Consider the following 13,795-nt stretch of genomic DNA (forward strand, 5'->3'; position numbering starts at 1 on the left):
TATATTTTTTAAGTTTATTATTTTTTTGAGTTCTAATTCACGAAACATACTTTTCAAATAGGTTTGTGGATTTATTGGGTTTTAGGGTTAAGCCTGAAAAAACCTATAAAAAATAATAAACCTATATTTGAGTTATGAACCAAACTCGTCAAAACTAATGTTCAACTTAACTCGACCCATCTCCAAGTGCAATACCATAATTATATTCAATCCTCCATTTTTATTTTTTATTTTTTTTGCCTAACCAATACTAGTTCCTTAAAACCAAGATGCCAAAGGCTTGACCAATACTAGTTCCTTAAAAACAAGATGCCGATTGCCGATTACCCAAAAGAGACAAAAGTTTATTATGATGTGTACAAAACCTTATCCTTATAAATACCCCCCTTAAACGACTTGGCACTGCACTTATTACCTTGCAACTTGTATAAAAGTAGCTATAAATTGAATCCAGCGCCGTATCATTTTCAAACCTTGGATAAAAAGAGCCCATAGCAACTAAAATATCTCTTCCATGGCAACTTATTGCTCAAACATTGAACTCTTGCCGGAAGATTGTGTTTGTTCCATTTTATCGTACTTGTCCCCTGCCGAGGCATGCACATTCTCACTTGTCTCCCCAACCCTTCACTCCGCCGCCGACTCCGACACCGTTTGGAAGTCCTTCTTACCATCCAACTATGAAGACATTGTCTCAAGGGCTGTCAATCCCCTTCCCCTCCTCCAATTCTCTCATCATCACAAGCAACTCTTTCAAGCACTCTCCCATCCCCTCCCCCTTGACTCTGGCAACAAGGTAATTCTATTGGATCCCACTCTCAAGAATCTTAGTTTAGTTTCTTACTATTGTGTCCCCTGTTACAAGCAGATCTTCAAATTGGACAAGTCTTCCGGTAAAATTTCGTATATCTTATCTGCAACGGAGTTGTCTATAGCATGGAGCCAAGACACAAATTACTGGACCTGGACACAAACCCCTGAATCAAGGTTCTCAATGGTGGCTGAGTTGAGAACAGTGAACTGGTTGCAAATTGAGGGGAAGATGAGAACAGGGGAGCTGACAGCGAGAACCACATACGGGGCTTATCTGATAATGAAAGTGTCGTCAAACAGAGCTTATGGGCTTGACTCTGCGCCGGCGGAGGTATCGGTTGCGATTGGGGACAAAGTGGTGCAGAGAGGAAAGGCTTACTTATGCCAGAAGGAGGAGAAGAAGCGCATGATGGAGAGGCTAATGTACGGGAACCGAAGCCACATGTTGGGAAACCAAGAACAAGAGAATATTTCAGTTCCATTGAAAAGACAGGATGATGATGGGTGGATGGAGATTCAGATAGGGGAGTTCTTCACCGGAGACACTGATCAAGAGATCAACATCACTCTTATGGAGGTTGGTTACCATTTCAAGGCCGGCCTTATCGTCCAAGGCATTCATGTTAGGCCTACACACTAGGTGGCGGTTTACTATCTCATTGTGTACATAGTCTGTTGACTGTTCCATTCGTTGAGAGATATTTTGTCGTCATGATGTGATGCCAAAGATACATGGATTCATGTGGTTGTTTTCCCAACTTTTTGGATGGTTGGACTAAGCTACATACCATTTTTTTTTATAAAATGATAAATGAAAATTCAAAATTCATATAGTATAAAAGATAGTAGTACTAACCATGGAGCTATATCTCAATTCTCAAATGACATAGTCTTCTCATACTCACCTAAAGGTTGCGAGTTCGAGTCTCGTTACTAACTTTGATATATAAAAAAAAAAAAAAGGATAGTAGTACTATTCCCTGTATAAGATGTGCTCATATTACGGCTACATGTTAACACAGACCCAAAAAGAATGTCGACATAGTAGCGTTATATATGATATAGTTGGACCATATCCCAAGTTAAGTACTATATATATAGTAGAACTTGCCCTTTAATTTGTGGAAGAATGGAAGCAGCGAACACTGCCTCTTGAAAATCTTGATCTGTCTCTCCGGTTTGGTAAGGGTTAACAAAAATTAAGGGGTGTTGATCTGAATAATGGAACGTGTGCCAGAGGATTGTTTTGCACACATTTTATCGTTTGCATCCCCACAAGATGCGTGTAGTTTGTGCCTGGTTTCAACGACGTTGCAGTCAATGGCTGATTCAGACAGCGTGTGGGAAAAGTTTTTGCCACTTGATTGTGAACAAATTGTTTCAAGGATCGTGAATCCTTCATTTTCGTGCTCCTCTAATAAGAAATACATGTTTGTCACGTTATGTACACCACAACTAATTGACGGCGGTAACAAGGTAATTTTTCGTCAAATCTACTCTTTCATTAGTATTTTTCATAGTATAGCACGATTATTCACTATTGAAAAGAGTAATCCTAAACAATTGTACAAACTATAACACATAATTAAGTATGTGTTGCATACACAAAATTGATGAGATCTATTTTTATCTGTATATACGAATAGAGAATGAATATTGCGCTTTTATTTTGATAATATGATTTTTTTTTTTGTTATAAATTCATACAAACACATAACATAAAAAAAGTTTATGTGATCATATGTAAAATAAATATCACGTTCCTATAAATACAACTTGTTAGATTTATGAATAACTCTACCGATAGAGAATTTTGGGGATAACCTGCGAACTTGCTATGTGTCTCCAAATGTCTCAATCATGTTCTCGCAATGTCAAAGTCATTGATATTCAACGAGTAGTAGACAAAATTCATAAAAGTTTATAAGATTTAACAACTATAAATATATAAAAATATTATTTTTATATTAAAATAAATTATTAAAATTAGTTATTATATATTTATCTATAAATAAATATGTTGTTTAATTTATTTTAATATATAATTTATATTCTAATATATATTTTATAAAATAAATGATTTTGATCATTCTAATAACATAGTTAAAATTTATATTATTAAGGGCAGTGTCACGCACACTGCTTTCACATTCAATCACTAATAACGGAAAAAAGCATGCAGGTGATTAATTAAACGCGATGAAACCTTTCAAAACATGACTAAATTGGGAAAATGAAGTTTGATTAATGCTTTAACTTTGTCCAATTTAATTGTGTCTTGTAGGCACATTGCTGATCATTGTGAAAATAAATAAATATCAAGGAAAGCATGTAACAACCCAAATGGGGCCCTTACTGCATTCACCTTTTATTTTAATTTTGAGTAAAGTATGTTTTTTAGTCTTTAATGTTTATGATTTTTTTTTTAAATACTTCTACCCTTGGGATAATTATTTTAATTTTAACTTGGACTATACGGGAAAGACCAATGATGAATGATAGTCTTTGTGTTTTTAATCATTCAATTATTACAATCCAAAACTCAAAGTCATTGATTTGAACACTTACATGACAAGTACCAATGACGGAATCCCCTGTGAAAAATTTGTTGGAGTGCCTGTGTTTTTTAAATTTTATGATATACAGTCTACGTTAAAAATTTGTAAAATAATTGTTCTTATTGCAAAAAATGCAATTTATTATTTTTTCGGGGCACAATTTGCTAACTAATGTAACTTTATAATACATTTGAAGATTGTTTACAACAATGCAAAATGTTACACTACTACACTACTTACAGTTTCATAAAAGATATATTACATCAAAGTTTTTTTTTTATTAACCTAATTCTTAATGATTTGCTAATATAGAGTACACAAATATATTGTTGAAGCTACAAGAGGCTATGCTTTAATGGTTTATTATTATATGAATGAGATAGAACCAGGCATCTTCCTCACACCCACCTTTTTCTTTTGTTGATTGGGTTGTTGTTGTTGGTAACTCAAGCATTATGCTTATCTAGCAGCAGTGTCTACATGGGTCGTTGACCCCTGAAAAAGATGGCATTTCCAACCAATATTTTGTTATCAATGCTGACTAAAAAGTTGTTGCTTAATAATAATCTCTACACACATTAATAAATGAGATTTTCATGTAATATTCTATGAGCAATATGTCACCCAACACTTGTAGTTTATATTTGTAATTCTGGTAAGTAGGACACATAATGCAAAGCGACGCAATTATTGTTAATTACCTCAAGGTTGCTTTAGGATCTTCAGGCGGTGGAGCAAATATGAATTTCTTAAAGAGTAAATTCATATTTGCTCTATCACCTGTGGTTGCTCAAGTGAATCTTCGAAGTAAATTTTAATTTATTCTTGTAAAGAAATAAATTACTAATATAAAAAATTAATTCGCGACATAAATGAAAAGAGACTAGACCAAATTCTGATTTACATGAAAACTATTTTTATTTTTATTATTTTTTTTATAAAATTTAACTAACATGTGTCTTTGTCACATGATAAAATTATCAATTAATTTTTTTTTAAAATATACTAAGTTTAAATTTTGTATTTATTAAAGTAAATTATTTAAAATTTTCTATTGTTAGCAATTTTAACTTGTATTTTCAGGACACGTGTTAGCTAATAATTTTTTTAAAACAGATATTCTGGATTGAGAAAAATTCAGGAAAAATATGCTACCAGTTGAGTGCAAGGGAGCTTTCAATTGCATGGGGGAACTGCCCTCTATATTGGTCCTGGAAACCAGTTGAAGGCTCAAGGTTTGAGCACATATGATTTATTTATAATCCTAATTATCATATTTATAATGCTAATTAGCAATTAAGCATATTAATTAATAGGTTTGAAGAAGCTGCTGAACTAAGAACAATTTGCTGGCTAGAAATGAATGGCAGCATAAGCACTGGAATGTTATCTCCCAAAACATTATACGGTGCGTATCTGAAAGTGAAAATAGCTGATCGTGCCTATGGCTTGGACTCTTTACCGTCACACGTGTCGGTTGAACTTCCCAATTACAAATCACATGGAACTGTTTATATACGACGCCCCTCACACACACATTCCCATGCTGAAAATGAAGAATGGTTGGAGATTGAGTTGGGGAGCTTCTATACTGGGCTGGATAAAGAGGTTGTAAGAATGGGCCTCAAGGAGGTCAAAGGCGTCCACTTGAAAGGTGGGCTTATTGTTGATGGAATTGAAATAAGGCCCAAAAATGTTCCAAACAAGGCCCAAAAGCGTTTTTCTCACACCGCCTTTCCCGTGTAACCCTAGCAGTGCTCGGTGTTTATAAATGCAGGGTGTCAATACTCAATGCCACCAAATGCAGCACTTTCATTACTTGGTTTGCTGGTTATATGATTGTTTCCTGTGATTTTGTGTTGAGGATTATGAGGTCAATTTTGTTCAGATTAAGCAATTTTAATTTTGTGTATGGCAATGATGATAAATGTGAATCCCAGCTCATTATGAGGCCTTTTCCAAGGTCCGGGAATGGAATTATCCACATCTGTCTGAGCTTCTATACCTACTCTCCAGTTAAGTGTTATCTTTTGTTCCTTCTTATTTAATCAGATTCCTACTGGCTCCAACTCTTTGTCAAGTTTTGCAAGAAATCCATGGTTTATCACATCATTTCATTTTTATTCTATTAGTCTAACTAAATTAATTGTTTGTGTAAATTACACATTAAAATAATATATATACAATCATAGGTGGATTTTATGGCGTCCCTCACAAATTGGTGGCACCATACAAAGGATAGTTAGATCCGTTTATTACTGGGTGTGTACGGTAAATGTGTGTATTGGAGGAGATAATTTGAATGACATGAAAATTTTGATTTAAAATTTAATATAAAATTTGTCACTATTAAATATTTATATTTTTATAAACTAAAATATTTTATTGCAGATAGAGAGGAAGAGCATTCACTTGCAGTGACAATAAATTCCTTTTCTTATAGTATTACAAGAGTTTGTGATTGGTTTAATGTAACTAAATATTGATAAACAAATAACACATGAAATATTTGGCTCAATTTTATCGAAATGGAATCTATACGTGTGCTTTTCTTGGATATGGAAGCATGGGGGACTAGACGTATATGTGGGACAGCTTTTTGTTAGTGTCACAGAGAAGAACTCGGACCGTGCGTTTTCTTTGTTTATAAAGTTTGCCTATCGAATCGCACGGTCCGATTTGTATGCTAATGAGAAATAAAATTTGGGGTGCTCTAAATCGGACCCTCCGTGTTACCTTAACGTGATTTTTTAATATGCAATGTAGTACAAGTCGCATGGTCCGAGTTCCATGCTTTGATTTTGAAAAGAACTCGGACCCTCCGTTTTGAGTACAGATAGAAATTGTTTTGGTGAACTGAAAGCTGAAATCACATGGTGAATGAAATCGGACTGTCCGTGTGGGTGGTGTCAACTCGCAGGGTCCGAGTTGTTCCCTCCTAACACCACAAACATGTTAAGCACACCCCTTCCCCATAATGGAATCCAGGCACGTACTCTAGCGCCATATGTAAATTAAAAAGCCGAAATATTTTGGTAAAAATATATATTTTTTTAAGGATTAATGCTCAAATTCGTTCTTGAAAGATCACGCGATCTTCATTTTCGTCCCCGAATAATTTTTTTAATCAAATTTAGTCCCTAAAAGATAAACTATAAGTCAAATTAGTTCTTCCGTTAGTTGGATGATGACGTGTCACGTTAAGTACCACGTGGCACGCCACGCCACGTGGTAGGTCAGTGACACTTGACATGTAAAAAAGTTTTTTATTAGTTAAAATAGTCATTAAAAGTACAGACGTAAGTCATTTTCATCCCTCAAATTTTAAAAATTAGTCAAACTAGTCCTTATATAATTTTTTATAATATTAAATTTATAATATTTTTTTTATACTACTAATTTTAATATTATAAAGAAAAAATAAAAAAAATATATAAGGACTAGTTTGACTAATTTTTTTTAAATTTGAGGGATGAAAATGACTTACGTCTTGACTTTCAAGGACTATTTTAACTAATAAAAAACTTTTTTACATGTCAAGTGCCACATGGCATGCCACGTGTCACTGACCTGCTACGTGGCATGTCACGTCATCATCCAACTGACGGAAGGACTAATTTGACTTACAATTTATCTTTCAGGGACTAATTTGATTAAAAAAATCATTCGGGGACGAAAATGAAGATCGCGTGATCTTTCAGTGACGAATTTGAGCATTAACCCTTTTTTTTTAATAATTGCTAACATAATTAAAAGATAAAAAATCTATCCATACAAGAACGATATGTGATACATAATCTCAAGAGTATTTATTTATTTTAGTCTCTAAAAAATTTTAGATTAGACATTTTAGTCTCTAACTAAAATTAATTACTTGATTGGTTTCTAACAATTAACTATATTAGTCACTTAGGTCATTTGTTTCGTTAACTCTAACGGAGTACATAATGATCGCTGACAACTCTAACGGAAGACAAAATGGTCCCTGACAAGTCTAACATGAGACAAAATGATCCTTGATCCCCTCTGTTCGAAAATCGTAAAAACCGCAATTAATTAACCACTTAATTAATTAATTTAATTGTCCAAAATAGGTTTCAAAAATTTAGAATATTAATTAGAAAATTTAAATATGATATTTAGACTCAATAGATTTTTCTGAGTTGAAAATGTGATTTTCTGTAGAAAATTGCGTAAAAATGCATACCGGTAAATTAGTCGACAGTACTAGCTTAAAAATCTGTTTGGTACTGTGTGAGAGCGGTAAAAACCGTAGAAAAACTTATAAAAGCATTTAAAGTTAAAAATCGAACACTAATTTTAAAGGTTTGGCCCAACGGGCCAAAAATGCCAACAAGTTAGACCAAATCCAAGTTGGGTCTAAGCCCAACATATATAAACACACAAATAAAGGCCATTCAGCCCCATTCATCACTTAAACAACACAAACACAGCTGAAAGGAAAGAGGAGAGAGGTGAGAGCTTTTCCACCATTGTTACTATTCACTCCTCTCTTCCGGTGGTTATAACTTGAGCTACGGTGTTCCGATTTGCGTGCCGTTTGCCGCTACGCGAAACTCTCTTCGAGCCCGTTAATTCATCTAACCCTTGTTGGTAAGATCTCGAAATTTCTTCTCCATTATACAGCCTTAAGAAATTTGAAAATTAAGGTTTGAGTTTTGAGTAGATTTTGTGTTTTTGATTTATTAGATGGTATCTAAGGTTGGACTATTGGTAGTTTATGCCCCAAACACCATCGAAAAAGGTAAGGAAACTCTTTACCTTTGTGAATTTGTGAATTTGGTAATCTTAGGTATTGATTTGTGGTAAATTAATGTGTATAGCTTAAAAATTTTGATTGTTGATGCTTGTTGGAGTTGATTGGTGGATCGACTGCTGCTTGGAGGCTTGATTTGGATTTAAATTTAGTGTGTGGTGCATATTGGGAATCAGTCAATATATGGTTTCGCTTTTCTCTATATAATATGTAATATTTTTGGACACTTAGACTAGTGGATCATAGGATAGGTTTGAATTGTTGATAGTGGATTATGATTATTGATGTTTGTGATGATTTTTGATGAATTATGATGACAATTGTTGATGTTGGGGTGAATAATAATAACTATGTGAATTATGATCAAATATGATGAATTGTGTTAGTGAAGAGTCAAATTGTGTAAAATTGTGAAGGTTGGAATCTTGATTGAGAACTTGGGAAGTTTTGTTGAATTATGTTTGGAAAGTTGAATGAAATAGGTTAAAATAATGGAGAAAGCTAATTGGTAAATGGGGAAATATATGGTTGTGATGGTGGGCATTAATGGTGAGTTTTGGTGTGATTTTGAATGTTTATGAATTGGTTTTGGTTGTGAAGTTTTGAGATTTAGAGAACCTTGCTGATTTTGTAAAACTTGATTTTTGGCAAATTTTGCCGGATCATAACTTGAGCCTCAAATCTTTAAATTTGATGATTTTTGTTTTAAATTAAAGGTTGTTTTAAGAGCTTTAAAATGATGTAAAGTTTGAGGAAAATGGAGTTTCGCAGAGGAAGTTATGAATGTGTAAAGTTTGGTGTTTAAAACTGATTTATGCAACTTTACAAAATTTTACAAGTCTGTGGCTGAGTATCCCGCTCGTATCCTTTCGAAATCACAAGAGTGTGCACGGACATTATATCCCTGGACCCTGTGCCGGGTACGATATCCCTGGGGGTACCCATTTTATTCGTGATCGAAAGGCGACATTTCCATGGGAATGTCTCGGGTTTGCAATTGAACCAACAATGTGATATCACAACCAATAAGATAGGCATTCATCATGTGCATTTTCTATGTGGTTGCTTGCTTTATTTACTTGCATACTATGCCTAATTGTATAACATGCTTAATTGCTTCTTGATTTACTTGCTATACATGATAGTTACTTGTACTTTACTTGTATGAATTACTTGTGTTTTCTATTGGAATTGAGGAGGTTCGGTAGGTGGTGGCGATGTGATCGCATGGTGGTTAGGCTGGCGAAGGCTGTGGGATAGCGGTGTAAATGTTAGATTAGACATCCCTTAAGTTAGATGACCTGTTTAAGGATTTATTTACTTGTTTTATAAGCTTGAATATTATGAAGATGTAAAGTTCTAGAATTGCCTCTGTCGTCTTGGAATCTTATATCTTACATTACTGGGCACTATTACCATACTGAGAACCTCCAGTTCTCATACTATATTCTGTTGTTGTTTTTCAGATGCAGGTCGTAACCCACCTCGGTGAGTTGCGTGATGGTGACAGAGCGGATGATCCTTTATCAACTTTTGCATTTTGATTATTTTGTTTAGTACTCTCACTTTTGTATCTTTATTTGCCTTAGATGACTAACTCTAAGAGAGATATTGTAGATGATGTTTTAACTTTCAGAATTCTGTTATGTCTGTATATAACTAGCCGGCTTAAACTCCGCGGGTTGAGACTAGTACTTTATAACTATTATACTCATATATCTACATATGCCTTATTATCTTGTATCTATACCTTGTACCTTTATGCTTTTAGCTTTGTGTGAACATTTTGTGCTTTTAAAACTCTGTTTTTGAGCTTATTTCTTCATCGAACTTCTAGAATTACTATCTCTTTCTATATATATATTGTATAAGCCTTAGAATTGTCGTGACCTTTAATTATCATTTTCTTTACGACATGAAGTAAGGTTTAGGGTAATTAGGGTGTTAGAGAAATGACACAATTCTCCCCCAATTTCCATCATATCTCGTATAACCCTAACATTCATACTCTCCTTCTTTACCTTCACAGTCTTCTTCTCTATCTTTTCCTTCCTCCTCTTCAACTCCAAGATCAAGCCATGGTATAACTACCACGCGTATCGCACCTATCTCAACATGTCATGGACCACACACTTCCTAAATCTCTGTGACTGTTACATCCACCTCTTCCGTACTTCATCCACCAGAAGCATCCACCTCCACGTCCTCGATAACAGCATCACCTCCAATCCCGACAACGTCCACCACATCCTCAAGACCAAGTTTCACAACTACCTCAAGGGCACGTCTTTCTCCACTCACTGGCAAGCAATATAGATTGTTGGACATTAGGACATCATGAGAAGATTCTCCTTCGACATCATATGCAAATTCTCATTTGAAATGGACCCCGAGTGTTTCATTCCTTCTTTTCTGGAGTCCAAACTGACAAACATCTTCGACCTCACATCCAAGCTATCAGTATAGCAAGCAATGTCGCTGTTACCGCTCATATAGAAACTGGAGCGATTATTGAACATTGGTTCAATAATCGACCTCACATCCAAGCTATCAGTATAGCAAGCAATGTCGCTGTCACCGCTCATATAGAAACTGGAGTAATTATTGAACATTGGTTCGGAGAAGAAGCTGAAAGAAGCGATCAGAGTGGTGGACAATGTAGCCATGGAGATGATAGGAAAGACGGGGAGGGAGATGGCGACGACAACGACGGATTTTAATAAATTGGACTTGTTGTCTAGATTCATGAGATCCATCTAAGATGACAAATACTTGATAGACATAGTTATTAGTTTCCTGAGTATGAATTGGTTGAGAACAAATTGAGGATTTTTCTTCTTATAAACATTGAAGTTGCAGAGTGTGCATTGTGTAACTTGAAGTCGCAGTGTTAAACTTTTAGGGTTATGCGAGATATGATAGAAATTTGGGGAGGACAATATCGTTTTCGAACAGAGAGGTCATGGATCATTTGTCCCCTGTTAGAGTTATCAGGGACTGTTTTGTCCTCCGTTAGAGTTGACAGAGCAAATGACCTAAGTGACTGACAGAATTAATTGTTAGAAATCGAATAATTAATCTTAATTGGGAACTAAAGTGTCTGGTCTAAAATTTTTTAAAGACCAAAATGGATAAATACTCTAATCTCAAATTATATCGGTGCAGGAGATTTACTCAATTACACAGCCTTCTCTAAGGGACAGAGAATTTATTCGATTATATGGCTTTCTCCAAGAGACTAACGAGAATGTACATTTTTTAGTTTAGAAGATTTAATTGATCATTTATTAAAATAAAAGACTAAATTAGATAACAATTTGAATTTCAAGAATTATTATGAATATTTATTTAATTACAATATCATAACAATTATTATTTATTAGATTAAATTTACAAGTACACAATTATTGTAAAATACATAAAAGGAGGAAAACTAAATTATTGTAAAAATAGTAAAATACATAAAAAGAGGGAAATTAAGTTTTGTAAAACTAAAAAGCAACTAATTGTTGTAATGCGCTCAATTGAGGAGTTGACACTTGAAATTGTTAAGATTGACATATTTTTTATTAGATTTTTTAAATTTTTTAATAATATTTTATCTCATTAATGAAATTTTAAAATTTAAAGTTAGGAAAGTATGAGGAGCCAATGAAATTTTTGTACAATGTATACAATAGAGGTTTAGGGAGTATTAGAGATATAACCATTAGTATTACTTTTTTTCATTAGTTGAAATTTTTGGGATGAATGGTATCATGATATGGTACAAATAATTCATTATCTTCCTAGCGGGATCCTTTAAAGTTATATATCAGTCCATTTAAAGTTTTAACCTTAAAAATTTTCTTTCATAAAATTAAAGAGCGTCAAAAAAGAAGAATGAAAAATACTACTCACACTTCAATGGTTTATCCTTCTCTTTTAGTTTTTTTCGCTCATCTTCCAAACATTCAACAAACACACCTCATTGATAAAGATGATGATGATCCTATAACCATTGACCTAAGCATCTTCAGTTTATCGGAGAACAAACGTTATGAATGAAAGAACATGTTGAAGGATCATGTTGGAGCGTGAAATATTAGTTCTTCTCATGGTTGGATTGTGTTTTTGGATCAGAATGGAGTTTCACTTCTTCTAAACTCTTCTTTTTCTACTACCATTAACCTGCCACCTTTTCTCTTTTCATTCTTGCACCCTGTCACATAATTTTACTTTGCTAAATGCTTAAAAAAAATTTTCATAGTCAAAGCAATCTTGATGTGTTATTCTTCTTCTTCAAGTTACATTCTTGCCATCATATATAGTTCTAACTACAAAATTATTTATTGCAATTCTATAACTTAGGATTGAGCTTTCTGATGATAAGCAATTTTATTGTGACATTGTGTTCAGCAACAACTATTTTTATGCCTTGACACAAGATGGTTTTATCGAAGCTTGGAATATTTGTGGACAAATTTCTTAAAGATTAATTCTTTTAACACTAACTATGGAGACAAAATATAAAGAGGAGAAACCATATTTAAGAAATAATTTTTTAAAAAATTTGTACTTGGATGGTATCTGCAGAAAAAATCTTGCTAGTAATAAGATTTATTGAAAATTTTGTAAATGATCACAGATTAGTAGTAGAAGGAATTTTTTTTATCATCCGAAGATACACAACAATTGATTTATCTTTATAGAACAAAGTATTTTATGTGGCTCAAAAATTTTAATATAAAAATAATATTACATATGTGCGCCAAGATGAGACTCTGAGGTATTATTCTAGGATGTGGTGGACCTTCTATTTCTCGCACTATACGAAAAGGGTTTAAAAATTTTTTAAATTTGTTTCTTTCACATCTGCACTGTGCGACAAAGTTATGGGGAAAAGGACTTGTCAGCTCATCAAGCACCATGTGAATTTTTTTTATTTTTTTTAAAATAATAAATTAAATCATTCACAACTAGAAATGTTTTGACATGATATTTTCGTCGGGTAAAAAACGCATTTAAGCCAAGGAGAGAAGTTTATTACGCATATAAGCCAAACAAAACTCTGATACAAGAATCCGCCAAAGCATACTTTAATGTAATTCGAAACAACTTTATTCGAATTATATTCCTTAATAATTCGAATCAATACAACTCGAATTATTCCCAATCATTGCGTACAAGTAATTCGAATCAACTTGGAACGAATTATAAAAGCATAATTCGAATTGTGTCAATTTGAATTAGTAGGAACACGTGCGTAGGAGGAAGTTCGAATCAAATTGATTCGAATTACTCACATTTCAAATCAAATGGTAATTCGAATTACACATTGTACAATAAGATACTAGAAAAAATACTATATAATATAAAAAAATATACTAAAAGAAGTATAAAACAAGATTATAGTAAATTAATTTTAGTATAAAATTATTAAATATAAATTAATTTTAACTCCTGTTAGTACATTAAATTAAAAATAACATATAAAAATGTACTTGTATTTATTAAATTTTAATAACATATAAAAATTTAATGACTTTTTAAATATTTTTTTTTATAATAGGGGTACATTTTTATATACTTTAAATACTTTATATAAAAATGTACTTGTATTTATCATACAAAAATAAAGTGTTGTGTCAATATAATAACATTATAA

At 33.1% G+C, this 13,795-nt stretch overlaps 1 protein-coding gene across 1 annotated transcript; it reads left to right on the top strand.

Annotated features, from left to right (window-relative positions):
* Window positions 376-5,460, top strand: LOC107646512 (F-box protein PP2-B15). Its single transcript, XM_016350695.2, has 5 exons — window positions 376-796; window positions 869-1,450; window positions 2,032-2,289; window positions 4,488-4,606; window positions 4,688-5,460. Exons 1-5 carry the CDS (start codon window positions 515-517, stop codon window positions 5,115-5,117), a joined length of 1,671 nt encoding a protein of 556 aa, XP_016206181.1. The 5' UTR covers window positions 376-514; the 3' UTR covers window positions 5,118-5,460.

The sequence above is a fragment of the Arachis ipaensis genome, chromosome B06 (assembly GCF_000816755.2).
Source record: "Arachis ipaensis cultivar K30076 chromosome B06, Araip1.1, whole genome shotgun sequence".
Lineage (NCBI taxonomy): Eukaryota > Viridiplantae > Streptophyta > Magnoliopsida > Fabales > Fabaceae > Arachis > Arachis ipaensis.

Coding starts and splice junctions, on each gene's coding strand:
- LOC107646512 (XM_016350695.2), top strand. CDS start 515: ATGGCAACTTATTGCTCAAACATTGAACTCTTGCCGGAAGATTGTGTT. Junction 1,451..2,031: donor TTCATGTTAGGCCTACACAC/TAGGTGGCGGTT, acceptor GTGTTGATCTGA/ATAATGGAACGTGTGCCAGA. Junction 4,607..4,687: donor AAACCAGTTGAAGGCTCAAG/GTTTGAGCACAT, acceptor ATTAATTAATAG/GTTTGAAGAAGCTGCTGAAC.